The sequence below is a fragment of the Dermacentor albipictus genome, chromosome 1 (assembly GCF_038994185.2).
Source record: "Dermacentor albipictus isolate Rhodes 1998 colony chromosome 1, USDA_Dalb.pri_finalv2, whole genome shotgun sequence".
Lineage (NCBI taxonomy): Eukaryota > Metazoa > Arthropoda > Arachnida > Ixodida > Ixodidae > Dermacentor > Dermacentor albipictus.
Window position 1 is genome coordinate 424663083 of NC_091821.1, and position 27894 is coordinate 424690976.

The 27894-nt window shown below is 46.5% G+C and overlaps 2 protein-coding genes across 4 annotated transcripts in view; both read left to right on the forward strand.

Moving 5' to 3' along the window:
* The window catches only part of LOC135897225 (integrin alpha-PS2-like), a 99276-nt gene extending 87115 nt beyond the window's left edge, over nucleotides 1-12161 (forward strand). The window contains exons 24-27 of the mRNA XM_065425809.1: nucleotides 2573-2659; nucleotides 7260-7481; nucleotides 8132-8257; nucleotides 10563-12161. Of these exons, the coding sequence (XP_065281881.1) occupies nucleotides 2573-2659; nucleotides 7260-7481; nucleotides 8132-8257; nucleotides 10563-10661 (534 nt within the window). The 3' untranslated portion in view covers nucleotides 10662-12161. The remainder of the gene's footprint in view (nucleotides 1-2572; nucleotides 2660-7259; nucleotides 7482-8131; nucleotides 8258-10562) is intronic.
* Nucleotides 12162-13287: 1126 nt separating this feature from the next.
* On the forward strand, nucleotides 13288-27659 carry LOC135897240 (zinc finger CCCH domain-containing protein 10-like). 3 transcript variants are annotated; one of them, XM_065425837.2, is made up of 5 exons: nucleotides 13288-13436; nucleotides 14126-14364; nucleotides 15041-15193; nucleotides 21869-22114; nucleotides 26346-27659. In XM_065425837.2, the coding sequence occupies exons 2-5, from the start codon at nucleotides 14221-14223 to the stop codon at nucleotides 26715-26717; spliced, it is 915 nt and encodes a 304-aa protein (XP_065281909.1). In that variant the 5' UTR covers nucleotides 13288-13436; nucleotides 14126-14220; the 3' UTR covers nucleotides 26718-27659. The 3 variants fall into 3 exon arrangements, with proteins under 3 accessions (XP_065281909.1, XP_065281898.1, XP_065281903.1); XM_065425826.2 differs by lacking the exon at nucleotides 13288-13436 and adding an exon at nucleotides 13457-13665; XM_065425831.2 differs by lacking the exon at nucleotides 13288-13436 and adding an exon at nucleotides 13812-13957.
* Nucleotides 27660-27894: the final 235 nt, after the last annotated feature.

The following is a 27894-nucleotide window of genomic DNA, read 5'->3' on the forward strand; positions in this document are numbered from 1 at the left end:
TTTTTCTTTAGGGCATATACGGCGATACTTGAAAGCATACGAGCATTGGGACTGGGCGAGAGAACGTACGACTACGTACGGGACTTCCTTACGGGTCGCCATGCCCGTATAGTGATCGGCGGACTGGAATCGCAAGACATAGACATAGGTTGCACGGGCACACCGCAGGGCTCTGTCATCTCGCCCATGCTCTTTAACGTCGTGCTTCTCGGATTACCCCAGAAACTGGCAGAGATAGAAGGCCTCCACCACAGCTTGTACGCCGATGACATTACGCTCTGGGTTGCTGAGGGAAATGACGGCCACGTAGAGCAAACCTTACAGGCGGCTGTCGACGCGGTGCAGGAGTATCTACGTGACACGGGCCTCGAATGCTCCGCGGCCAAATCGGAGCTGCTGCTTTACAGACCCACGCGCAGGGGTCGCAAACCCAGGAGCTCCGATTCCGCAGCCGAGCACGCCGACAGAGAAATTAGAGTAGTCACATCTGACGGCACCATCATCCCGCATGTTCACAAAATTAGGGTACTGGGCTTGCACCTGTCGGCCAACGGCCACAACGGCGAAACCGTACGCAGACTAGAGCGTGCGGTCAATGAAACGATCCGGTTACTGATACGCATCACGAACAGACATAGCGGAATGAAAGAAAGCAATACGATCCGCCTGGTACAAGCGTTCGTAACCAGTCACATAAAGTACGTCGCCTCCTTCCTCAAGTGGCAGGTGGCCGAACGAACTAAACTAGACCGCCTCATCCGCAAGGCGTACAAACGTGCCATAGGATTGCCGATCAATACCAGCACGGATAAATTTCTCGAACTGGGTTTACACAATACCCTAGACGAGATAATAGAAGCGCACAACATCGCGCAGTACGAGCGTTTGTCAAAAAGCAGAACCGGACGACACATTCTCGAGACGCTGGGCATCAGCTACTACACACAGCAGGGCGAAAAGGTTGCGATACCCATACCGATTCGCGAGCGCATCGCCGTTTCGCCGTTGCCCAAGAACATGCACCCGACGCATCACGCTGGCCGGCGCAACAGGCGCGCGCGAGATTTACAAAAGAAATACGGCAGCAACAAAGAAACTGTCTACGTAGATGCGGCCCGTTACGAGCGGCAGCGTGGTTTCGCGGTTGCAGTCACGGACCATAGCGGAACTTGCGTCGCGAGCGCGACGATACGCACGGAAGAGACGGAGGCGGCCGAGGAAGCAGCGATAGCCCTCGCGGTGGCCACCACGGATGCCGAGGTGATAATCAGCGACTCGCAGGCAGCGATACGCAACTATGCTAGCGGCCGGATCTCCCGGGAAGCGGCCCACATTCTCCAAATTCAACAGGGCAATATTTGCCGCAAAAACGACCGTTTCCTCGTATGGACCCCCGCCCACACGGACCCTCCGCTCTCGGGAAACGAGACGGCCCACGCCACGGCTCGAGGACTTACATGCCGAGCCGCGGCGCCCGCCGGCAATCCCGACGTCTCGCCCACCGCGAGAGCGATGCAGGAGTGGACGTGGGGGGATCGCATGACCACTTTCAGAGACATCACGCAACACTACAGATTGAACAGATGTAAATACCCACCACCGCACGCCAACCTAAACAAGAAACAGGCGGTTGCCTGGAGGCAATTGCAGACACACACATATCCTAACCCGGTGATCCTTCACCTCTGCTACCCCGACATATATCCGTCCGACGACTGTAAAGCGTGCGGAGCCAGAGCGACGCTGCAGCACATGCTGTGGGCATGCGCCGGTAGCCAGCAGCAGGAGACTCCGACGAACGGGATAGAAATGGCAGTCTCGAACCGAGGGGCGCGTTGGGAGGCGGCCCTGCTCAGCCACGACCTCGCCGATCAACTGTGGGCCGTCCGGCACGCCGAGGAAGCCGCCCGGGTCCAAGGACTCGAGGCCGTCACCTAGGCTGGGGTGCTTATGGCCCCACCCCACCCAAATCGCCGGGCATTTTCAATAAAGTTTTCACCACCCACCACCTATACGGCCGAGTCCGGGAACCAAATAAGGCCCCCACAACTGGTGCCCAACGGGGGGAAAGTTGTTTCCCGCCTTTCCCACACCCCGGCCTAAATATAACCCCCAAGCAGTTATAGGCCGTAGCGTTGGCTCGGTGCCCTGCAAGAGCCATTAGTTTTTTACAGCGAGTGCTTATTAGACAGTCGCATGGCAATCGTGCTGATGTTTACATAGAGACATACAGATAAATAAAATAACAGCGCTACGCCTTTACACAGCAAGGGACGACATATATGGCGCCCCTTTCAGAAGTGCGCTTGTGAGCTACATGCACTTCATACTGCTGCGCAGTATAATATCAAGTATAGCACACACACGCAGTTCTGAGCGCTATATATATATATATATATATATATATATATATATATATATATATATATATATATATATATATATATATATATATATATATATATATATATATATATATATATATTATACACTCTTCGCTGAAAGCTTAAGTAACTGGGCATACTTTGATTAGTGTTCATACCCCAACTCTCCCACTGTTCCGCGAATGCAGGGTTCATCGAGAAGGCCCAGGGACACTTCTTCGGCTGCGGTCCGGGTGCACCGTGATATCAGGGACATCGAACTGGAATCTGAATTGGTAAGTATGGTCAATCTGAATGGCTAAGTATGCGCCAAATCAATCAATCAATCAATCAATCAATCAATCAGTCAATCAATCAATCAATCGGAACAAACTAAATAAATCAATCAATCGGAACAAGCTAAATCAGACAATCAAAAGAAAAAGATAACACAACCACAAAAATCCTTTTGACGTTGTGTTGCGTTCACAATACGTATATTTCATGTAAGTTTCAGGGAAGGGACAGGGTTCTAGCAGAGAGGGAAGCGATTGCTTAGTCCCGAATTTCAAATAGCCATTGCTGGCCACTGACACTGTTCGTGGGAGCACTTAACGTGGTCTGTTCATTGAGGGCTCTACGGCTGCGGTTGCCGATAGAAAATATGTCGGTGCACTGCGAATGGCGGGTGGAGAGGAACCGCTGCTGCCTGTTGCAGCCATTCTGCAGAGCTGGACGCTTACAAACTGTACAGGGTGGCGTGTGCGTGTGTTGTTTAAATGCCAAATTTGGAGGCACTGACGTTATCACACACCCATTTTTTAAAGGATCTTGAAAATCGCACCTAATTCGACATATTCATCGTCGAATTCCAAAGAGCTCGATCGAGGCAATATCGAGACCGAGCGCGTCCCGCTGCGCGTCAGACGGCGACGCCCCGTAAACAAGTGTGGGGTTGAAATTTGAACGACAGAATGCCGCGGGAAAATCCCGACCCAACACACGGCAGCACATGCTTGCCAGGCAAAGCGCGTCGTATCAGTAGCTGCTGCGACTGGCCGAGACGTTCGGTTTCCGACTCGCTCTATAGCTTGCCGTCACGGGGCGTTTCGATCTGAGACGAGAGCGGGGCCGCCTTTCCTACGCTACCGCGGCGCTCGGTTTCGATGTTGCCGGGATTTACCGCTGCAATTCGATGATAAGCATCTGGACTTAGGTGTGACTTTCAAGATTCTTAAGGAATAGATATGACGGTGCATTGAAGTGTGACGGCCTTCAAATTCGTCATTTAAACAAACTGCCCCCAAGGCGCTAATAAAAAGTTAGTTATTAATTTTCGTTACTTAATCTTTTGAAGGTCATTTTATTAGCGGCAAAGTATGTCCGCCTTACCTAAGAACTCCTCTGCAAGAACACCGTGTTCGTTGCGCTTATGGCCTTTTTATAAAAAAATCTGTGTGGTCTTAAAAAAAAGAAGAACCCTGTATAGTCGCCGAGGAAATTTCGCTCAGACCATGCATTTGCGTGCTTCCTTAGAGTGAAGCAGGGTTTGGGTACCGGCTAGTTGGTTTCTGGCGTAACACCACGAGACAGTATACATTTATGGTGCCGTATTTTGTAAATACTTTTTTTCGGCCGAATAAGAATGATTGAGGGGTGGGGGGAGGGGGGGAGGGGGAGAGCTATTTCATAAATATTTTTTGTTCACAACTGATTTTTGCCGTAGGCGAGCTGCCCTCGCTTATAATACGTCCAGAATCAAGGTTGGCTCGAATGTGCTCTTAGGAACAATCTTTCTACTGGAGCTTTTTTGTGAATGCAGGCCCCGTTCCCTTTTTATCATCTGTCGCGTCGAGTGGACAATACCGGCAATACCGGCGGCGCGGCTTTGTGCTAGCGAACGACGAAAGGCCAAAAAATGAATTCAAAACAAAAACAATCGCCACAAAACACAGTCCTTCCAATCGGAGGTGGAAAGGAAAGGAAACGCTACAGATACAAGCACCTCCAATGATGTCGACTTTGCGCGCGTTAACACAGAATGCATGCGAAAATTAGGCCGTTTATGTGAAGAATTAGAGCGAAGACTAAAGCAACCGAACGCCAGCAGTCAAGGGGTTGTTGCGTCATGTGCTGCAATCTACGTGCTGCTTCGTTTCATCACTTCGAGGGGAACTTGCGGCGACGAGAGAGGGGGAGACGTGCTTCGTTAGAGCGAAGAGCCAGGAGATCGCAGTGCGAGCTCGCGCGGCTTGTTTGCAGCATCGGATGTCGCGGTAGCGCGAGAGACGACAGGAAACGAAAGAGGACGCGCGAGCGGAAAATCGCCGCGTGGTCGAGCTGCTCGCGTACCACTGCCCCAAGCGAATGTCGAGAGAGCCGCGTATGGAACTGGTAGACACAGCTCAGCGACAATGAGCACAATTAATTTGACCACGCCCAGAAACGACATAAGAGTTGCAACACGCACTTTGCGTGCACTTATGAGCTAGTTCTCAGACAACGTTTCAAGTAGAAGCCCTTTCTGGATTTTCTTTTTTTTGTAACTCGCTTTCCCTCTCTTAAGTCGTTGCGCCCGCCACGTATACACTCTAAACAACCTTTTACACCATTTGGTTTGTATTTTGTCCCCAAACGATAATCGTCGTCTGTCTCGCCCGCATTTCCTTTCTCTGACGCTGCGAGCCCGGTACTTCCTAATCACGAACGGCATGCGCGTTATCAGCTTGACGCAGCATTCTCGACAGGAAAGTAGCGAGCGTCGAGTTTTCGAGAGAGGAAACGCAAGCAAGGCAGATGACGATTATCGTTGCGGGACAGGATAAGCTCCAAGGGCTTTAAACATTTTTTTAGAGTGTAGGCGACTTGTAGTACGCGCGAAAACCGTGTGATGACAGCGTACTTAAAGCATCGTTTTAATGCGCTGTATAGTTTAAGGTATAGCCGTTACATTGAAATGTGAAAAAAGTGCAGATTCAACGCAACGTTGGAATCTAAATGACGCGAAGCTTGTTTAGCATAGCGAGGTACAAGTAGCAGCAGTAGTGGATGACATGAACACAGCCTCAAAAGTGAGAGCTGGGCGACTTGGTGTGGTTCCATCTTAACGAAAAAGTGCGCGAAAAGGACGTACACACTTAGACAAAAGGTACATCCTTTGGGGTGTATACAACAATAATCGTCATCTGCCTTGCTTGCGTTTCGTTTCTTGAAAACGCCGCGCCCGCTACTTTCATGTCGGGTATGCTATGTCACGCTGATAACGCGCATGCCGTTCGTTTCTAGGAAGTACCATGCTCGCAGCGTTAAAGAAAGGAAATGCGGACAAGACAGATGTCGTTTATTTTTCTGTGGCAAGATGCAACCCAAAGGATGCAATTTTGGTTTAGAGTGTAGACGAGAAATGGGGAAACGACGAACACAGCCTCGCCGCCTGTACATACCTGTTAGCTGTCTACGTCACGATGGCGTAAGCAATGTACGATGCTCGTAGAGAAAAGAATGTTGGTGAGAGGTGTACGCGCAGGAAAGTATGACACATATGCACATATGCATGTAAGGCTTCTATATACCCCTTGTGCCACAGTTAATTTATTAATTCTGGGGTTTTGCGTGCGAAAACCACGGTTTGATTACGAGTCACGACGTAGTGGGGGACTCCGGTTTAATTTTGACCAGCAAGGGATCTTTAACGTGCCCCCAAATGCAAGGGACACGGGAATTTTTCTACAGCGACGCATTAATTCTGCGGTAGGTAGCCAAAAATGAGCCCGTACTCAGTTTCACGTACTTACTGCCGAAGTTTTCTGTTCGAGCGCCATGTACCAGTGAGCCATGTTGTCTACTCGGCATGACAGCAGATAGCACCGAACTTATTGTATATATCCCCTTCAGTCACGAATTGCGATAGACTGTCGGCAAATGTGTGGAACTTAAATAATTTTATGCCAAGGTGCTGGCGGCTCCACAGAAAGCAAGTGAAGATGGGAGAATGGCTCTGCGCATTTAATATAGCAACCCATCATAATGACATAGCAACTAAATATACATTTGTCGTACAGTCAGTCATCCTACGTTTCTTCATTAAGAATATTGAATAACCTGCTCGAATTACATGCAGAGGTTAATTACTGGGTGCAAGCATTACAACAAGGGGAAAAAGAAAAGATTTCTCGCAATTAGTACCGAAACGTCCCATTTCAAGACTCCCGTAAACGCGGCAATGCCTTCACCAAATTTATTTTTGAAAAAAAAAGAAAGTTTCCAAGATGCCAATTTTTCCTAGAATGCTTGATTGAGTCGGCACAATAAATAAATGCCCGTTACACACTCAGAATAATACATTTATTTGCGGAACACCCATGAAAATTTTTGTCTAGAGAAAGTTGGCTTCATTACACTGCTTCAAGTTGGCTTTTGTTCTTTACTTATTCCTGCTTATATATATATATATATATATATATATATATATATATAGAACTTGAGTGGTGCTACAAGGTAAACAGAACAAGTATTTAATTTCGACAGTTTCGATCGGTGGACCGATCTCCATCACGGATTTTCATCAGAGTTTTTTTTTTTTTTGTAAACCCTGATGAAGATCGGTCCACTGATCGAAACTTTCGAAATTAAATACTTGTTGTATTTACCTTGTAGCACCACTCAAGTTCTTTACGTTTGAAAGGTAGCCTGAAGAATCCCTCTTTGCCTACTATATATATATATATATATATATATATATATATATATATATATATGTATGAGCGTGTGTGAGTGTGCGTGCGCTTTACTGGTCGCCGCCCCATGATGAGGGACGGCCACCCTCCACTGAAGGGAGACTGGGGTAAACACATGTCCACGTGCTCCCGTGAACGGAACGCGTCTCCACGCGCGCAGGGCTGCGGCGAGCTGCCCCGCTGCGCCGTGTTCCGCTGCCCCCTGGGCGGCTCGCTGTCGGCGGGCGACCGGGCCGTCGTCAGCGCCGAGTCCCGCCTGTGGCAGCGCACGGCGGCCGCCATGGGCCAGGAGCGGCTGCGGGTCTCCTCGAAGCTGGTGGCGCGCGTCGCCTCCCTCCAGTACGGCCTGGCGCCGGACAACGTGCCCCTCACGCAGCACTTCGTACGAAACCTCGCTCCAGATCTTCCTTTCCTTCTTCCGGTGCCTCATGTATAGCGTGTGTGACACTCGGACCCGAAGACCGGCATTACGGCCATAATCGCTCGAGTCGATTTTTTTTAGTGCCGAACTGGTATGTTCGGGGGTTCCGGTTAAGCGGAAGAAGTTGAGGTAACCGGGGGCTCTTTCAGTCTTACAGAATTGGGGTCTCCAGGACCAGAGGAATCGCAGTCGAAGACGGCAGTGACAAAATTGGGCAATTTGCAGGCCACGGTCCTTCTCCGGCGTAGAAACCCAGAGTACTGCTAATGCGCAGAAATCGAGGCTATTTTGGTTATGTGCATTGTGTTTCTCCCATTTGCTATAGCGATATGGCAAAGCTTAATACGGCGTCTGGCAGTATTTGCATTGCTTGAGGAGGTTAGACCTACTGGTCGGTCGGTCCGCCAATTAATCAATTATTTACGTAATTAATCTACCGACCGACGGTAAACTTGGGAAATAAACTTGTTTATAACGAAAGTGCTAGGTGATTGCGTTTAGCGCCAAGGAACGCAGATAACGTTTTCGCCAAAATCACGTAACAGCTTGACACACAAAGCAACACGTACCCCCATGCGGAGTGTGACTTCACAAGTGCGCCGCATTCGCAGGTCTCCACAGAGGTCGTGGTGGAAGGCATAGGCACGCCGGGCCGGGGTCTCGAGTGGTGGATCATCCTGCTGGCCGTTCTCGGAGGCCTGCTGCTGCTCGGCCTGCTCGCGCTGCTCCTGTGGAAGGTGCGCCACATAGCCACGCCTTTGTGCACTTGACGCTGCAGCCCGTGAGCGATCACGAGCGGACTCGACTCTCGATTGGCGCCGTGTCGCTACATTCGGAGATGTAGCGAATGTAGGGAGAACGGGCAAACCGGTACCTTCTACAGATTACGAAAGGCCGTGATAACGAGATCTGAACTAGACAAAAAAGCACAGGAAGATAGAGGCTTGAAGTGGTGAACGGTAGTTGTCGCACTGACGAAAAAGGAACGAGGGGGAAGGGGACGTTGGCTTCAGCGCCATTCCTTGTCCAACCAGCGTTCGTCACTAGATAACGAAATATTCTCCGTGAGGTCCGCTAAATGCTGGTGTACGGTCGGCCACAAAAGTTTACGTACGGGACCCGGTTGTCACGGCAAATTGATAGCTCTGCTCGCTTAATACGTGATGTTTCTATCTAATGGCTCACTGCGTACGTCGCGAAGGCTGCTACGCACTTAAACTTCGTATTCGGAACTTTGTGCCCAGGCTTCGTGGGAAATTAGCTTTTTTTTTCATGAATCCCGTGTCCCATGAACTTCTATGGCCGACTGTATACTGGAGCTCTGCGCTGAAGAAGCAAATAAGATGAGAAAGCTCCAGGTAACGCTGACGTACAGTGCTCAATGATTGAAACGCGATACTCAGAGCACGTGGCTGCCGGAACTTTCTTTTCTTTCTTTTTTTCCCCCCGATCTGCTGCACACCCGCCGTGGTTGCTCAGTGGCTATGGTGTTGGGTTGCTGAGCACGAGGTCGCGGGATCGAATCCCGGCCACGGCGGCCGCATTTTGATGGGGGCGAAATGCGAAAACACCCGTGTGCTTAGATTTAGGTGCACGTTAAAGAACGCCAGGCGGTCAAAATTTCCGGAGTCCTCCACTACGGCGTGCCTCATAATCAGAAAGTGGTTTTGGCACGTAAAACCCCAATTATTATTATTATTATTATCTGCTGCATATTAGTGTAGAATGAAAGCGAGCGCTTCTGTGATCACGCTGTGTTCGCCGGTGGTGCAAGAAGGGCCGGCCGCCATGCGCGCGATTCGTGCATCGCGTTTCAATATAGCTGAGCATTGTACTTGCGTAGGCGTTTCGCAGAACATAGCCGAACGCGAGGCGATGCGTTGGTGGCGACGTCTTGTGACAATATATTGGGTAGAGAGAGAAAGTGTTTGTGGAGAGGAAGAGGTGCTGTTTCCTGCAACCTTTAGGGAGTGAACTAGGGTGGTTGCTTGGGCCAGTTGGTAATTCATGATAAAGACTGCGAGAGACGACATACACAGCGCTGAACTTGCTGAGGAACAGGAAGAAGACGAAGAGAAAGGGCCCATTGTACTAGAAATGAAGTGAACTAAGGTGGTTGTATGGGCTAGTAGGTAATTCGTGATAAAAAATGACATACAGCGCGAAGGGACAAAAGAACTGCGAGATACGACATACACGGCGCTCGCGCAGGTCATTTGTTGCGATGACTGACAGTATTCCACTCGCACCCACAGCGCTATAGCCCAGTGGCGACGGCGTCGCGCTGCCGAGATCGTGGCTGTGGCACGTAAAACCCCAGAATGTAATTATTGTTTTTTAGCGCACTCACCTCCGCAGGACGCAGATTTGCCGGCAGTGGCGTGATCGTCACCAGGAGAGGTGAATAAGCACTGAGCCAACTGGGCACGTGCGTCATCGCGCCGAAATGCGTGGACCACCTCGCACAAAAATCCCGATATTTTTTTTTCTTTTTTTCCTCTATACGCATAACACCGGGGCACGCAAGATTAATTTCTTAACGGCCGTGAGAGGCGATGATGCGTGTAATTCTGAAGACCGTGAAATACATGCGAACTGCACATTCACCCTGGCTAGTTTATTCTTTAGTTCTTTGTGAAGAATCACGCGTGTACGAGATGTGACTGCCTAAATAAGAGCCCGCGCAGCTGCGCTATCGTAGTCGTGTATTTTTCTCTAACTCTGTAAAGATAGGTTTCTAGCAAGACAGTTTGCCAATGTCGTGTCGCAGTAGCCAACTAGCATGTGCAATCAGCGCAGTTTGCGCTCTGTAGCAGACACTTTCGGGGCGGACCCACGTGGAACGTCATAAATGCCGACACGCGCATTTCTCACGACTCCACGTCGCCGCCACTATTTGGGCAAGTTTGCCACGCAGGGATTCGAGCTCGTGAAAGGTGTCTCGCATTCCCGTCGCGCGTGAAACGGTACACGTACCTTGATTCTTTAGACAATGCTCCCTTCGTAGTTGTCTCATGAAATTTCGCATGCCTCTCAACGCAGTTGGGCTTCTTCAAGAGAAAAAGGCCGCAGGACCAGGAACCCCTCAACCCACCGGAGAAGAATGGCTATCGACTGGCACAGGGTGACGAAGCCCTGTGATTTGGCGGCAACCGTCGAACTCGATCCGTACATGGTCCACAAGAAGGCGACGGCGGGCGGTCTTGTCGGGGTCTTTCAAAGGACCTCGGCCTGCATCATCTCCGTCAACTGAATTCAGTGCCTGCTGCCCCGACACTGAGACATCGCGTACTGCAATCTTCATGCGCGACTCTAGGCTGGAGCGGTGTCAGAGTGCCTCTGAATGCTCGGAACAAATACGATTGCTTCTGCCAAGAACTACCGCTAGTTTTACATAAATACTGGTAAACAAACTGCAGTTACACTTGGCTGAATTACCGGAAGCAAAAATAAAACCGAGAAAATGTATAATTTTGAAGAATACGAAGAAGGGTCCCAATAGGCGCGTACGCTTTAAAGTTGAAATACGTCGCGGCTTCTCCGTTTTAAGAAGAAGTTACGTGGTTCAAATAAAGTGCGTGAGTCAGTGTGTGTTATAAATGAGACAAAGGCAAGCATTTAATGCATTTCGTAAGCATTCAAGGGCTTTATTCGAGCCAGATAAAAAGAAAAAACAACAAATTGTACCGCATTCGATAAAAAGTCGCAGAACGCCTCGAGCTATAGCCCAAGGGCAAGCTGGCTAACATTCCTTCGATTACCTCCGAAGGCGACATTGGGTTTTTAATTATTGTGAAGGAACAGAGATTTCTTATTTCTGGTTCCTCAGAAGCAGGAATAGAATATGTTAAGATATTAGTTTTCATGCCCTGTCACTATATTGACAAAGGCAAACATTTATTTAAATAATTTCCTCGTTCTCTGAAGATATGCACGAAACGTAAAGCTTGACAGCTTGGCTTGCAGTATAAAGAAATATCCTCCGTTCATCTAAATTTCCAGCCAGGCTAACGCTAGCGGGAACGTTCTTGTGTTTTGAAACATGCTAGTAGACGAAAAGCGAGATCTTTCAAGGCAGTAATTTTTAGTAGAGCCGTCTGAAAGAGGCAATCAAATGCCAGATAAAAAAGTAGGAAGGATCAGCGTTGGCACACTTGAGCTCTGCAGGCCGTTTTTTATATCGTCATTGTTATAATTTTGTTTTCTCTATCAAACTATGTTTTGTGCTTCGTTCATGATACTTTCTCACTCATTTCTGGACGTGTGCATTTCAACACAGCTTCATGTCAGAGCCCAAAATTACGATGTGCTAGCTGTCTGATCGATCGGCGCTTGCGCAATGGCGACGATACCAAGTCTGTCCGACTGTACAACCACGTGGTTTATGGACGGAGCAGCAAGGTGCATTTATCATCATTACGACAAGTGAATGAGACTGCTTTTCGGAAAGTTGTGCGGGCGCTGGTGCAATAAGTGCGGCAGGGCCTCTCAAGCACGCTGTGGCTTGGCACCAGATCTCATGATTCGTGTTGTGCGCGCTTTCTATTTATTGGGCTGTTATCGACCGGGAATGAGTTTTCCGACCGAAAAGGCCCGGCTGACACTGCCGTCATGGCTCAAAATAAAACAGTTTTGTTCGTTCTCGGCGTCTGGTTGTCCATCCTTACTTCCCACCCTCCTCCCCATTTCCACCGCTTTTTTTTTTTTTTAGAGCGCAGCTAGGCACCCGTTCCTGCGGCGAGCTTCGGCATAGGTGTAACCGAGCGAACGAGTCAAGGATGAAAGAGCGAACGCGGAGCGCCGCGGGGGATGAAAGACGCGAGGAGAAAGGTGCAGCGGAATCTAAGCTGAGAACCATGAGGTGGAAAGCGGACGCGGAGAGTATGGCGAAAGCGCGGGAATCGTAGTGCGGCGACGATGGCTACGAGATGGCGCCCGAGTAGCACGGGTCGTCTAGCTGGGAGGTCCCTCTACGGCGGCTGCTGTGAATCGCAGCCATGCGTCACCCACGCGCTGTCTCTGACGATCTCCAGATTATCGAGGTAGTCACCCCACACTTCGTTCCATTTGCAACGTGCCGCACTAGACAAACTGTCCGCGCGAGCCAATATATCGCGAAGTGAAACACGTGTAGAGCTTCGCTCAAATTTCGCATTATGGAGTATTGCAAAACGTCGGTAAATTTTGCTCTCTCCCTTTACCCAAAGTTCTTTTTATGGACAAGTGAAAGAAAATTCCTCATAAGTTAAATCACAAACCTCCCCTAACCACCATGCCTAAACATCTCACACGATAATGCAGGAGCATCTCATATAGAGATTATAGGATATAGTGTCTGTAGCAAAGTAAAACGCTCACACTACGACTTGTCTTTTCAAAAGCATCGGTGTCTTGGGCAATAATGAGATTAATTTTTTTGAGTTCATGCAGGGTATTTCAACTAGCAGTTATTAAAGATAATATAGCAGCCCTTCAACAAATGACCACAAATGAAAATAACAGTGCCAAAAAATGAGCGAAATCGAAACCGAAATCATAACTTGCACAACGTCTTCAGCAGTGACACAAAATGCGCTTAGAGTACATGAGCGAAAATCCTTGCAACTACACAACTATGGTAAAATACTTTATTACGTTCATAATACATAGTCTGTAGTATAACATGTGAGCTTTTTCTTTTGTTTCTTCATTTTAGCTGCGCACGTCACGGCATGCGCAGCGTAGCGTGCGCAGCCACCTTCTTTACGAAGCGCCGGTTGCGTGCGCGATGAAAAATAGTTCAACATTTAGCCCCCCACTAGCCCCTCCACACTTTGGATTGACAAATTATTAGAGTTTATTTTTCAAATTCTTGATGTTATTACACAAGCTATTTATGCATCAGTTCGGGTAATCTTACTATAGACCTGATTAAGGGTAAGAAACAGCGACTGTATACATCAAGACAACAACCTGAGCACGCAGGCTTCGTGTTCCATTCCGGACGCTGTACCGTTCTTGTGCGTGATAGCTGTGTTAGCGTCAATTTTCGTGTTTGTTCGTGAGCGTTAGCGATCAAAACCGTGACTTTCGAGTGCGAGTGCTTTTTCTAACAGGTGTTAGACGACGCAGGCATTGCTACAGATGCGGCCGGGCACATCATAAGGTAGAAGCTGTTCCCTGTATGCATTTTTTACTTTAGGGGGGGCCCAATGGCGATTCTGAAAAGCGGAGTGACAATAAAACAACTTGAGCTTCTAACGCCGTAGATTCCTCACTGCGCAACTTGCGGCGTTACTGTAGGCTGTGAATGCACATTTTTCTTGATTATCATCAGCAGATGGCGTAAGCTGGCTTGCACGCGCAGTTCCTGCCGAACGCCGCTCCTGCCTTCGAGCACCTGCGCGTTGCTTGCGCTGACTGCCGTAAATCATCCCATTTAGAGTCAATTGTAGCACGTAAGTTGTCTAGCGGCTGGTGCAGATTTTATTAGCGAAGGCATAGCAGTGCGATCTGGCCTTCGTACTTTGTTAGTAATTGTGGTAGGGATAGCGGCTGTTGGCGTAGTGTTCCATGCCTATAGCGAGTAGCGCCGGGCGGTCAAGTGCTGCTGTTGTTTTGCACAGGCGCTGCCGCGGCGAAGTCTCATGCTTTTGCGGTCCGCTGCTGTTGCTGCTGCTGATAGCGTCGTTTGACGGTGCTGCGTATCATCATCGGCTTGATGACCGACAATCAGGATTTGAGCTTTGCCGTCAGCGCTGTGAACGCTGTGGGAGCCGTGAGACCACCCGAAGCTCTGATGGCGGTGTCGGGTACGAACGGCGGACTGGATGCGCCGAACGTGTGCCGAGACTTCCTACGCAAGGTGACCCGTTCATTGTGCTTGTTAAAGGGTACACTATTCGCGATATCTGCACTGATTGTATCTGCATACGTCGCAACGTTCGTGATGCGTGTTAGCGCACAACGCGAATGCACGCGCACCTGGGAGGATTAAGTTGATGGAGATCCGCATTTACATTTGCAAGATTCTTTTGTTTATTGTGTGCAGATTAAATACTGCGCGCACTACCGTTAGTTCCTGCTTGTCTCATTGCTTAGCGGAAAAGTTTCTCGCCTCCTTCGCATGTACAGGGTTCTGTGTTGCCACTACCAAGACTTAGCAAACGCTTCACCATATCTTGGGCAGTTCCTTCGCAATATCCGAGCCTTTTCAGATGCTTATGTATATCAGAGCTTAGTACTTCTGTAGCCTGCGTTAACCATTAGTTTCAGCTTCTCGGTGTTAAAAAAAAAAGGAGAAAAAGCTTTGTAGAAAGTATGAACTGCTACCATACATCGTAACTGCCCTAAGCGTAGTAGCTCAATTATGGGAGATCCTAGCAAGTGCTTATTAAGCGCAAGCTTCAGCAGCATGCTGGAGATATTCGTTGCCTCGAATGCAATTGTTTGACGATAGCTTAAACGGAAAAGAAAGTAATGTTAAACAACCTCTGTCCCCCACGGCACTGCAATGCGGTTGCATTCTGTTGAGCCTTCAGGTGTGTCACAGAGGCAGTCGCTGCAAGTTTGTGCATCCTGAGGGACTAGACAACGATGATGCCCGCGGCACCATGGAGCCTGTCTTCTGCCATGATTACCAGAACTCCGAGTGTCTGCGACCAAACTGCAAATTCCTGCACTGCACTCGTCAGGTGAGTTAAACCATTCAGCGTTGGAGCAACACGTCCCACTTCTGTGGCAGTGAGGGGCACAAGCGGAAGAACTTGCGCAACACATAATAATCTATGCATGTCTTCTTTGTGGTACGTTTTTATGAAAACAGTACTACCACTTGTTCGGGTTTTGATGCTGTACTGCTCAGAGAAAAAGCAACAATGCACATACTGGAGTCTATGTGGAGGCGAAGGTTTTGTGAAGTGGCCAATTAAATGCTATACAAATGTTCATCATCTGCACGACATTTTGCAGCATAGAGATTAAGTGATTGCCCGGCAGAACGGCAATACTCAGAGATGCCCACTACACAGCTATGGTTTACACATTTCTCTCGGTTTGGTGCACTTTGCTGTGACAGTCTCCAGTGTTGGCTTACTTTGTTGTGACACTGTCTGCAGAGTCGGCCCACTTCACCTTTTGAGAAACCAACCGAGCACACATGCCGAACCCCCAAAAGAGCAGGCATATAAAGCGTTGTATTAATAAAGGAATTATGTACTTGAAGGCATACATTTGTTGCACTGAGGATATTTAGAGAGAGAGAGAGACATTGATTGATAGAGGAAAAGAAAGCCTGCTGACACCTGAACATCGTTCAGCAGTGCGGGGAAAGAGGAGATGACAGAAATAGGAACGCTCAGAGCTTATAGCTCTGCTGGAGAATATGCTAAAAATACTTCACTTTAAAAAAACCTTTAGCATCATGTTTGTTACAGAAAGTCCATCTGCATCAGGTATCGGTATGGCACTTCTTTAGGGGCATGCCATGTACATGTGTCCTCACTGCGCTATCGGCTGTTGCTGAAGAGACATGGGGTAGTGACAGTCTTGCGGATTTTCAATTGGCTTTGGAGAAGAAATTGCATTCTGAAAGATGAACATTAAGGAAATAAATTTCTAATTACCATAGGCACCTGGGGTAAAATCTCATGTTAGCAACAGCATGGCTGAGGCTGCCATTTTGAGTGGTTTCGTTGTATTTATTCACATTACATTGCTGTCAGCATTATTATTGCATATATTATTGCTTTCATTTATGTTCTCGTCTGGCCTCCGATGCACACTCCTGCCATGTCCGAGGCAGTTTGTGAATGTGGAACATCCATAGACTGGTTACGCCATCTACTCAAAAGTTGGCTAAACTAAAATCTTATGGTGAGTTGTGTTTTATTACTACACATGGTGGGACAAAGCTTACGATCAGCTGTCAGTGTTGTTTGTGTCTCGTTTTCTGACACGGCAGACTGACGAAAGAAAGCTCGTGCATTTTTATTTTTTTCCTACTGCAGACATTCAAGAACTTCCTTTCAACTGTGATTGGGATGACTTCTATGTTGATTACAAGCAAACTTTGACAGGCAATAACAGTGACAAAGAGGCCATTTAGCCTGAGGAACACTAAATGTCCTATTTAAGCTCATTAATCAGCATAAGTAAATCATTGTTTTGGATTTTAAGACTTTAAAATGTGTATATAATGTTCAGCAACATGTCGCCAATAAATACAATTTGAATTTAAAGCCTTCTGATGTGTTACTCAAACAGAAATTAAATTCATTTTAGAAGCTGCAATGAATTCATTTCACTTCATAAAAGCAAGCACCCGAAGGGTTAAGCTGCCAGAGCAGTGTTTGTAGTTCATCAGATATAATTTCACCCTGCGGAACTGTGGAAAGGCAGTTCCACAATTTTCTCAATTAACTAATTGCTCTCTGGTTAATTTCATAGCTTCAATCATGTGCAAGACTACACAGAGAAGGAAGTTTTTTTTAGGCCATATACAGTGGTTAAAAGGCGCAGTGTTGCATTTGTGCCTCATTTCCTTTTTGTTTTTTCTTTTGATGGGTAGCCACTGACACAGTAGTTGAAAAAGTAAAGAGAAAGTAAGCTGATCTGTATTACTGTTCTACCCTTCTGCAATACAAACAAAAGCTATTCTTAGCATAACAGGAGGCTTGTAAGGCAGAAAAAAAAAATGCAAAAGCCAAAGACAGGTGGTGATGTTGTCTTGAAGTTCTTACACCAGTTAGCTGTAATATCATGGATTCTGTCAGTGTCTGCTTGTGCCTAGTTACCCATTCATAAAGCTGAATTACAGTGTACTCTAAAGGAGAGCACAATGTACTTAAGAACGTTCACTCCATCAAAACGGCTCAAATAATATGAGAAATTATCTGAAAATTATTGTGTCATGCTAATGTAGCAGCACTGGAACTTCCGCACAAAGTTTATAAAATGGAGGTCCGGCCTTCATTTTCTCTTCTAGTAATCAATCTCTTACACTGTAGTCAACATAAATGCAGTTTTAAAAGAATAATTTCAGCCTAAACTGATTCAGTGTTTCCCTTTAGTGTCCCTTGAGAGTATGAAGCCTCAGTTTTTTGACAGCGCAACAGATAACATTTTAGTGATCAGTTTGAAACGTACATGTGCAGCTTTGAACACAAGGCTAGAAATCGGTTAGATTGCACAAAGAGGAGGTGGTCACATGATACCATGTGGCATATCACATCGTAACTGTGCTGCCGAAAGCTGAGTGCACTGAGCACTCAATGGAACTGGACGGTAGAGGTTGCGAGAGGAATGCTTTGTATTCTGGAGCAAGCAACAGCAGATAGTTTATATACGTACTAAGTTTTCTGGCAAGGAATTAAAACAAATATAATCGGCAGAACCTATTTTACGATAACTGTTGGCAGTAATGTGCTTAGCATTGAATCAATATAGCGATACCATACATTGCCCCTGCCAAAACAAGTTATGTATGAGGCGTGTACTGCAGTGGAACTCCTGTTCCGCGCTTCCTTAAGAACACATGGTGCCATTTAGCACAGTCTCTCTGAAGCCTGCACGCAGCCTTCGAAACACATGGCACTCCTGTGCCTGTGAATGCTTAGAAACATGACATGCGGCAACTGAGCTTCTCTCTTGGGCTTCTTTCCGGACACGCTGAGCAATGTAGTAGCACTGCTGAGAAGTCCACACGTTGCCTCCGAGGCGACAAGCGTGGCACACCCGTGCCTGCAGACGCTGATAATTGTTCCCAAGCTTGCCGTACACTGAGTGGCCCATACTCAGTGACGATGTTCATTGAAGAGTAGCACAAGCCCAGCGTGTTCATGGCGCAGCTTGCTAGAGTGTTGATGCCAAAGGCATTCATTGAAAAGTGGCAATACTCAGTGCATTTGTGGCGCAGCCTGCTAAAGCACCGAATTGCTGTCCTTGAGGAATCCAAGTGACATGGGTTCGATTGACGTCAACATCAGATAAAGTTAAGGGATCTTTTTCGTCATTGTAGATCAGCACATTTCCAGTGGAACAGACCGAGCGGCGCATACCCAGCACTCCAAGCTGGCGTCAAAGAGTCTAATTGAACAGTGGTACCTACCCGGTTCCGCATCTACAGTGACCCATGTCGGCATGAAAGAGGTTTTTTGAAGAGTGGTACATATGCCCACATTGCCCCATATTCAATGACCCAAATTAGCTCGACGGTTGGTTTAGAACCATGTTCCCCCAGCACAGCAGCCCAATGCGCTAGCCATTCAACCACGTACCACCCAGTGACCCAGATAGGCGGAAAAACGGTTAGGTACAAACATACATATATATTATCTAGCCCTTGGAAAGGGCTTGAAGTACGCTAAGAATGCTGAAACATTAAACACCTTCTTGGCTGCAAAGAAGGGCAGAATGATGACTGGTGCCAGGGGCAAGTTTGGAGGCGTGTGCTTACTGTGAATCGCTGCATGTGGGCCTCGTCGTGGTGCGCTGGTGATTCGTAACACATGTGATCACCCATCTCCAATTTCCGTGGTTCTACTGAAATTAGCCTCCTTCATGTGTTGCATTGGTCAAGATTAAAAAATGATGCAATTATTTGTTGTGCATTTGAAGAATCGATGCTTCATACTATAATTATGGAGCTGTCTGTTCCACTGAGAAGAAGATTAGATTTTTTTGTTGGTGCTTCTTCCATAAGCCAGTAGATAAAAGATTAAAAGGGTCACACCAATTTGTAACAACCACCACTTCTATCACACAATTGAAAGGTTATCATCAAAAGTGTCCGTACCTGCAAAGGTATCACTGGAATTTGAGTCATTTTAGGACTGCGAGTTCTATTGGATATAAGTATACACACGTCAGCAACACTGGTACCTGAGAGAAATAGCAAAAGCTTTCTGTGGATCGAATTTAAAGGAGAGGACTGATTTGATGTTTTCGTTTTCGTTTTGCTACCTGTTTAAGGGCACCTTCAAATTTTGAAAGTTAGGACAAAATTCTGCAAAACTTGAACTTAAGTTTCTGCATCTATACAACATACAAATGGCAGTTTTCACTTATCTCAGTGTGTAAACCTGTTTTACTCTTCTCTGTTGAGAGAAATAGCAAAAGTTTTCTGTGGATCGAATTTAAAGGAGAGGACTGATTTGATGTTTTCGTTTTGCTACCTGTTTAAGGGCACCTTCAAATTTTGAAAGTTAGGACAAAATTCTGCAAAACTTGAACTTAAGTTTCTGCATCTATACAACATACAAATGGCAGTTTTCACTTATCTCAGTGTGTAAACCTGTTTTACTCTTCTCTGTTGTCAAGTATTCAAATGCATCCCAGTTGTTTATGCTGCGATAGGAGGGGCAGCAGGGTGCCTTTGGGACAGGCATTCCTAGAAAACCAACACGAGAAAGTGGAAACGATGTATGACATTTGTTGAGGGAGCCAGACATATAGGATAAATGTGTGGAGGAAATGTGCAAACGGAAATGTCAGGTAGACAGTGATGAGTACAAGGTTGTGTGTAGTAAACATTGCGATGGTTCATCATATGAAGGCAGCTTTCTAGCAAGACCTTCCAGTACTTACAATCAGTCATACAATAATAAAGCTATTTGATAATTGTAAAGCACAATATTCTGTGAGGCAGTTTGCCGACTTATGGCAGTCATTGCTGCGAACACTGTGTACAAGCACACGTTGGTTGTATTATGAGATGGAAAATGTTGATGTGGCTCTCGTGATGAAACCATGTAGCTGCAGTATGTGCGTATAGCACCGTGTTCATTTGAACTATTGCCAATACCACCATTAATTGCTTCCATTGCTGAAAAAAAAAGAAAAGTTTTCAAATGTGCACAGTGCAAATGAGGAAATAACTGTTGATATGTACGAATGTGTTCTTAGCAGCGGCTGAGGCATATTCACTCGTACTCTAATGCCATGTGGGATAATCTATCTGTTAGATTTCATAGGTGGGTCTCAACTTGCATGGTCCTTTGGCAACGTTCTGCGTCAAACTTATACTACCATATTGAAGGGATGAAACCATACTTATTTCTATTCTTGAAACATCATCTTTTGCTTTTGCACCATATTCCCTGTGTGGATGTGACTATACTTGGTGTGTTTGTGTTTTGCATTTGTGGGCAGTGTAATATGAGGGAGTTAAGGAACTGCTAGACTGGTAACTTCTGGCTGAGTGAAGCGGGCAAATTTTTTAAAGAAGCGTTGGTGTTCCAGCTTTTGTTCAGTGTTGCGACTACAGAAAACAAAGAAAATATTGCGAGGGGCCGAAGTATTCATAACGCTTCGATACAATTGTTGTAGCAGAGTTGTCACAGGTACAGAGATTTTTGTGCATATCACAGGCATTATGCACTTGTGGCATCGCAAGATTCTCCTGGCTTCCTCGCTTGCGAGTTATCCATTCATACTTTTGTGCCTGCTGTTGGGCAGTAAGTAACAGGATGGATGTTCTCCTGGGACTTCACAGCCTGCACAGGCAAAAAAAAAAAAAATTTTTTTTCCCACCCCACGGTGGCCCAGTGGCTATGGCGTTGGATTGCTAAGCACGAGATCATGGGTTCAATCCTAGGCTGCGGCAGCCACATTTCGATGTGGGTGAAATGCCAGAACTCCCGTGTACATATGTTTAGGTGCACACTAAAGAAGCCCAGGTGGTCAACATTAATTCGGAGTTCCGCAACCCTCCCCCCTTCTCATTACAGTGTACATCAATCAATCATGTCCTGGTTTTGGACCTAAAACCTGACAATTTAATCTCTCTCTTTTCTAATAGCAAGCAAATGCTGAAGTTCCAATCTTGAACATTGCACCCAAACTGCAGTGCTTTCAGCAGCCTGTTTGTATGTTTGTATGTTTGCAGGTTCGAGTTGTGCTTGTGTAGAATAACGCCACTGAATTTTCAGGTCAAGCATTTACTAATTTCTGATTTAGTGTGAGTCATTTTATTCAGCTGCCCTTGGCCAGATGTTGCAAATACTGCATCACAAAGCTGGAGGATTTGAACATGGTGTTGCTCCAATCTGCTCTGATTACCGAATCCTTTGATCTTAGTAAAGGTAACTGGCTGGCTCACCACTTCAGTTGAGTGATCTACCAGTGCAGCTTAGTATTTTTTTCGCGAGCTGCTTTAGGTCCGTTGTTTGCCGTGCTGTCACAAATAAAAGGGATGAGTGAAAGTAGGCGCACTGATAATGATATATCCAGAATATTTATTGTGTCCGTTTTCATTTCTAGTAATCTGCAACAATTATCAGTTCTTGTCCGAAAAGTACTTCCTTCCCACATATGTCTGCAGCACTGAGTTTGGTTAAACCACCAAGTTTGGTTGTTTGTGCACTGCACAGGAGGAAGAACTGTTCCGCACAACGGGGCGTCTGCCGCCCTCTGCCGGGGGTGTGTCTGAGCCACCACAGGTGGTGGGCATGATCCCGCCTGTCTGCAAAGATTTCCTGAAGGGAGACTGCCGCCGCGCAGGCCGCTGCAAGTTCCGACACCTAGGAGAGGAGGAACCCGAGGCCAAGCGACGGGCCTTGGATGACGAGATGGGCTATCGTGTGCTGCAGCAAGAGAATGCCATCTTGCGCCGCAAGGTCGGCCGTCCCACTCCCTATACCCGATTTATGCAGCATTAAAGGCCTTTTCACTGCCTGCCGGGCACTCACCACCCCCCCCACTCGTGGCTCTCTCTCTCTCTCTTATCTGGGATGGGGGCGCGAGCGCGGGGCGCAGTGCAGCGAAGAGCGCAGTAGGCCAAAATGCAGAGCATAAAAAAGTGCGGCAAACGCGCAGGTGGAGACCTTGTAGTGATTGGCAAGGCATTAAGGTGAAAAGCAGAAGTGCGTGCGAAATGGCGGGCAAGAGCACTTGCAGAATGGCGTGGCTACAGCAAATTGTGTAAAAGCAAGGCAAGAGCGCAAGCGAAAGTATGGGAAAAGTGCAGTGCGATGTTGTGGGGCATGTGCGCGGCCAAAAGCATTGCAGCATGGCGAAGCATCTTAATAAAAGGCAAAAGCGCATGCGAAATGGCAATCGAAAGCAGTGCGGCAGGAAGCGCGGCGCAGAAATGCAAGGTCTGCAAAACCGAGAGGTCCGGGACTTGGAAAGGCGGACGAAATGCTGCAGAAATGTGTGCATTCAGGAGGCCCGGAGAGAGACTCGGAACACACGTGGCATCATTTTAGTTGTTTCAATATGAGCGTGGGGCACGGTGGACAACTTGAGAAGCTGCAGCATGTCACCACGAAATGCAAACCGGCAAGTTGTGGTTGCGCCTCGCATTTATTGGCCGTAAGGACACTTTGTGCTGGATACGACCCTAAACAGCTTGAGTGTGGGGGAGAGAGAGTGCAATGGTTGGTGCAGATCTGATAGTTGATTTACAAGTGCCACCTAATCTCTGTGTGTATGGAAAAAGAAATTTACTAATGTTTTATCATTGGCCTGCCCTTGATTATATGTAGTTTTGACAGTGAAGATAAACTTGTACCTTTCATTATATACATATGCACTTTTTCACACTTCGAGTGCTGGCACGACATCTGAAACTTTTTGTTTCTCACGTTTGAGGTCCTCAACTGCCAGAAACTCTAGAAAATGCACTGGCAAGCCTCGGAATGCCCTAAATAATTTACTATAATAGCTTTTCTACCAACCATTTTCTGTTTTGTTTCCCACGAGTTGTCTTCCGCGGGCTTTGTGAATAACATTTTGGCACTTGTTCTGGCTCACTGAGTTGTCTGTTATGCTGCTATTCATTTCGCGGCCCAATGTAGCAGCACAACAGACAAAGTGTGCCGGAGTGAGTGTCAAAACATGTATTTTTTGCTGTTTTGAGACGACCACCTGGGAAATGAAACAAAAGCTGGTGAGCAGTAAAGCTATCGTAGTAAATTATTCAGGCTGTTCTGAGACTTGCCAGTGTTCCTTCTATGGTTTTGGGGTTGAGGAGGTTTATTTAGTGCTCAAAATGAAAAGTTCAGATATATCAACACTTCTTTACTGCTGTAGTGAGGTATATTGGTAAATCTGACTTGTGGTGTCAAACATTTTACTGCCTGTCACTGGTCTGTTATGGTCCAAGTGACATCTGTGGAAGACCAGTGGCATCTCGTGACGCACATTTAGCAAGCGCTGGATGTGTGCCAAAAAAAAAGAAAACATCCTGGAATAAGGTTGTGCCCTTAGCGACAACTAAATTTATCGTCTTGTGGCCCATTGCAAGATTCAAAATTTGTAGTTCTTTTTTATCCTGCAATGATGTTGACATAGTGCTCTAAACAGGACAAACATTGCCCGTTTTTGAAAGCTGTAGATGATAACCACATGTAGAAAAAAGCCACAGCTGTGGCAAGCCCAGCTGTAAAGTCTGTTGTGTGGCCCACTTAGCTCGCATATTCCCATGTTAAGTAGTATTGGTAGTTATCTTCAATGCCAGGCATAATTTTAAAAGACTGGAAGAGAGCGATTTGAATTGTAGAGCAAATGGGTATGGCCGATATTCTGATTGACATTAAGAGAAAAAAATGGAGCTGGGCAGGTCATGTAATGCGCAGGTTAGCTAACCGTTGGAGCATTAGGGTTACAGAATGGGTACCAAGAGAAGGGAATAGCATAGAGGATGGCAGAAGACTAGGTGGGGCGATGAAATTAGTAAATTCGTGGGCGCTAGTTGGAATCGGTTAGCACAGGGCAAGGTTAATTAGGGATCACAGGGACAGGCCTTCGTCCTGCAGTGGACATAAAATAGGCTGATGCTGATGATAATTCATAAAATAATTGCATTTCATTTAGCTCAGGTCGTGTAGGTGGACTTCAAAGACAAATGCAAGCTTGGAGAAATTTAGGCATGCGGCTGGGCTAAGCTTTCCTAGTCTAAACAATAAGATATGCCTGGATGTCGAATGATAGCAGTAGTTGCGAGGCTACAGCCGCTGAAAGAAGGCTTTAACAATTTTTACAAACTTCTTCGAGCATGTCATATGTATAGCACAGGTTTCTCAATTTCAAAGTACAAGGTACAAGGTACAGACTAAACACAGTTTAAGGTGGAGGCTCATGTTCTGGCACTATTTTCATCTTGTTCACTAGATTCTGGACTTGTACAGTGCCGTCCATTGCATTATAGAGCGCATGATCTGACGCTTCGCTCTACAAGGTAACACCTTGGAGTGGTTCCTTGGTCCAAGATGCACGCAGGAGCATGCACAACCTAATAAAAACGTAGAGCTGCACGCATTGCTTTAAACCAGCAGTGATGTTGGTAAGCGCTATTGTTTTGCCGGATGTGCGCTTTGTCTCTGAGACTGAGAGTGCCATAAGGCCAAGCGCATATTAGGTTATCAGCATCGCCACTTGTGAAAAGCAGTTCTGCAATGTCTATTAGTCTGTGCGTGCATCTAGGCGTACAATCTCGGATGCTGCAGTCACCCAATAGAGTGGAGCAGGCTGCTTGCGTGCTCTGCACAGCAGTTGACGGCAGTGCACTTGACAAGCCCTTGCACTTGACTCCCAGTCTCGCGATTTGCAGTGGTGGAGCAAGCTTCTGTGCTAGCTCTATTCCACTTGTCAAGGCAACACCTGGTTGACTTTCACGGACTCTGCACTTGTTACACTGTTTAAAATTGCAGCTCGGTGTGTGAAAAATTTAAGAGGTTGTGTAGGTTTCGCTTTCTGTTTAGCAGAGCCGTATATACAAAAAAAAGAAGAAGAAAGCTAGCTGTACTTCCTAAATAACCACATACAAATGTTGGTGCATAGTAGGAATGCCAGATAGATTCCTAGCCCTTGTACAGCCAGTTTTTGTACCTGGTCTGTGCCACTGGCATGAAGGGATGTCTTACTTTAAGAGAGCAAATAGAGTTGACTTAAGCAAAGCTCCTTTTTTCTTTTCTTCTTTGTTCACTTGCATGTTATGAAAGCATTAGTACAGCCCTGCCATTTGCTTTTTATAAAATTGCTTTCTAATTTAATGTGTAATGACTTCAAATGAGGACATGTAAAAAGACATGGAAGTTGAGAAAGGAATAAGTGACAAATAGACTAACTAGAAATTTGCAGTAAAAGATATCATTGAAAGAAGAGAAGAGCTATAGCTAATGAAATCAAAAGCAGATGATCTAATTCTGACAAACGTTTTGGTATATAGTAAGGTGCACACAAATTGTAATCGATTACTTTATTCTGTACAGCCTTTAATCGGAGCACAAACATGCACTTCTGGAAACTGTTGCATGTGGCACATGGGGCATGTGCTTCCATAGTCCCTAGAGCTCTTCATCATGTGCCCACATAAGCTTGCAGCACAGGGAACATTATGGAGACAAACAGGGAGCTGTTGGAAAAGTCTATTTGGGATGTTTAATGCTGCATGAATAAATAAATGATTCATTGATGCTTCTATGGGTTGACCTGTGTGCTCTGCAAATAAATTGCAATTAAACACTGGCAAGAAAAAGACAGTTTGAAGCTGTGACATTGCCACATGTTCCTGTGCAATGTTTAGTTAGTAATTTTCTTAGATCAATTGCCTCAATATCCTAGTTGTCACTGTGTTGAAAGAAAAAGAAACTCCTTAAAGATGCATGTATTTAGTAGATTGGCCTTTGGATGTAATCCTTGCATATGGTTTTGAAATGTCATAAGTGCCAATTCATGAAACAGGCATACTGCACTAGCAATTGAATACCACACTTTGATGTAGGGGCTATCCCTGAAGTGTTGTAGTAAAGGTAGGTGATCATCTTCAAACCTCACGTGGGCAACGAACGCCCAATTTTTCACAGCCATTTAAAGTTCTCAACATTTGTAACACCCGTCTTGCAGGTGGATGACTTGAAGAAGCAGGTGGCTGACCTGATGGCCACCAACGAGTTTCTGCTGGACCAGAACGCAGCTTTGCGGCTGAGCAAGCAGGCACCCGCTGGTACCCAGCCGCTGGGTGTGATCCCAACAGCGGCTGCGTTGGGGCCCGTGGCACCACTGGGTGGCACAGCCGACCTGACTTCCACACCACAGAGCATGACACCCATGATGCCCGTGGTGCCAGTGTCCATATCATCCAGCTTGCCAGCCTCCCTGTCACAGAGCCTTGCACAAACCATAATCACCATGAGCAGCCCATCAGCGCCACTGGTTTCCTACCCTGTCATGACTCAAAGCCTGCGCCCAGTCATTGCCCACCGCATGACTCACTAGGCCCATCCCAGGTGGCAACCATACTCCCAATCTCTCTTGCACTGGTCTGGATTGTGTGAAGGGCATGCCTCTTAAGTGAAGCATGTGGCGATGCAGTGACTGAAGCTGCACGTCCTAGTGCAACACCACCATCTAGCTTTGAGACGTCACATCTTGTTGGTACGGACATTCTGCTGCTGGATGGCAGCTGTATTTGATGCCATTAGTTTTTCTGCTGTGGTGATGCCCGCACAAAATCCTGACAAGCGACATGGAGATCATTTCCCCACCCCCCTCCAGTTCACCCCAAGTCCCCTGGATACAAACCATTCCTTTTCGGTTTGCGTGGCATGGACTCGTGTTTCAACTCACCAGCTCTCCTGCTGCCTTAGTTGTGTCTGACACCAAGTTAAGGTGGGAAGCTGTACGATGATTATTGCGAGACCTGGTGTAAATGTTGCAAGTGCGTGGCTTCAAAGAGAACCAAATGTGTTCTTGTACTGCTGGCTAAAAAAAAAAAAAAATATTATTGCCAACATTCTAAACAGTGGGTGAAATGTCGGTGTGAAACTTCGCTTAAATCTGACACTTTCTCTTATTTTGTTCTTGTTTTTCTTTTTTTCGTAGGTGTGATGCATTCTTGGCTTTCTGTCTGGTTCCACATATTTTTATAAGCATGTTGAATTTCCTCATGGTGCTCTGTTGTTGCACACTGGTACAATCACTGACATGCATTATTGCTGCTGCTTTCAAACGTACATTCTACTCTTCATTGTTTCATGCTTCTGTCATGTTTCACATTGGACACTTTTGTCACTGCAGTTCAACAAACTATATTCTGACAAACCATCACAACAGGAGCACAGCAACATTATTGAATTGTCAGTGCTGCTTCACATCTTGCACCGTTCTGTGTACATTCAGAAAAAAAATATTGAAATATGCTCTTTTCTTAGTCCTGTAGCGTCTTGTTGCAATTTTCTCTTTCCATCTTTGCCAGGCACGCATGACAGCGTGGTCTCGCTCTGTCTTGCCAACATTTTTGACGGCGCCCTTGCCCACACGTTGCCAACTTGTGGTTGTTACGCAGTTTATTGATGCTAAGAGAGGCACTTGGAGATAGTTTTCAGGCCACATGGGTGTGTATCAAATTGCATTGCAGCAAGCATCAACTGACTTATCAGTTATTCCAATTTTA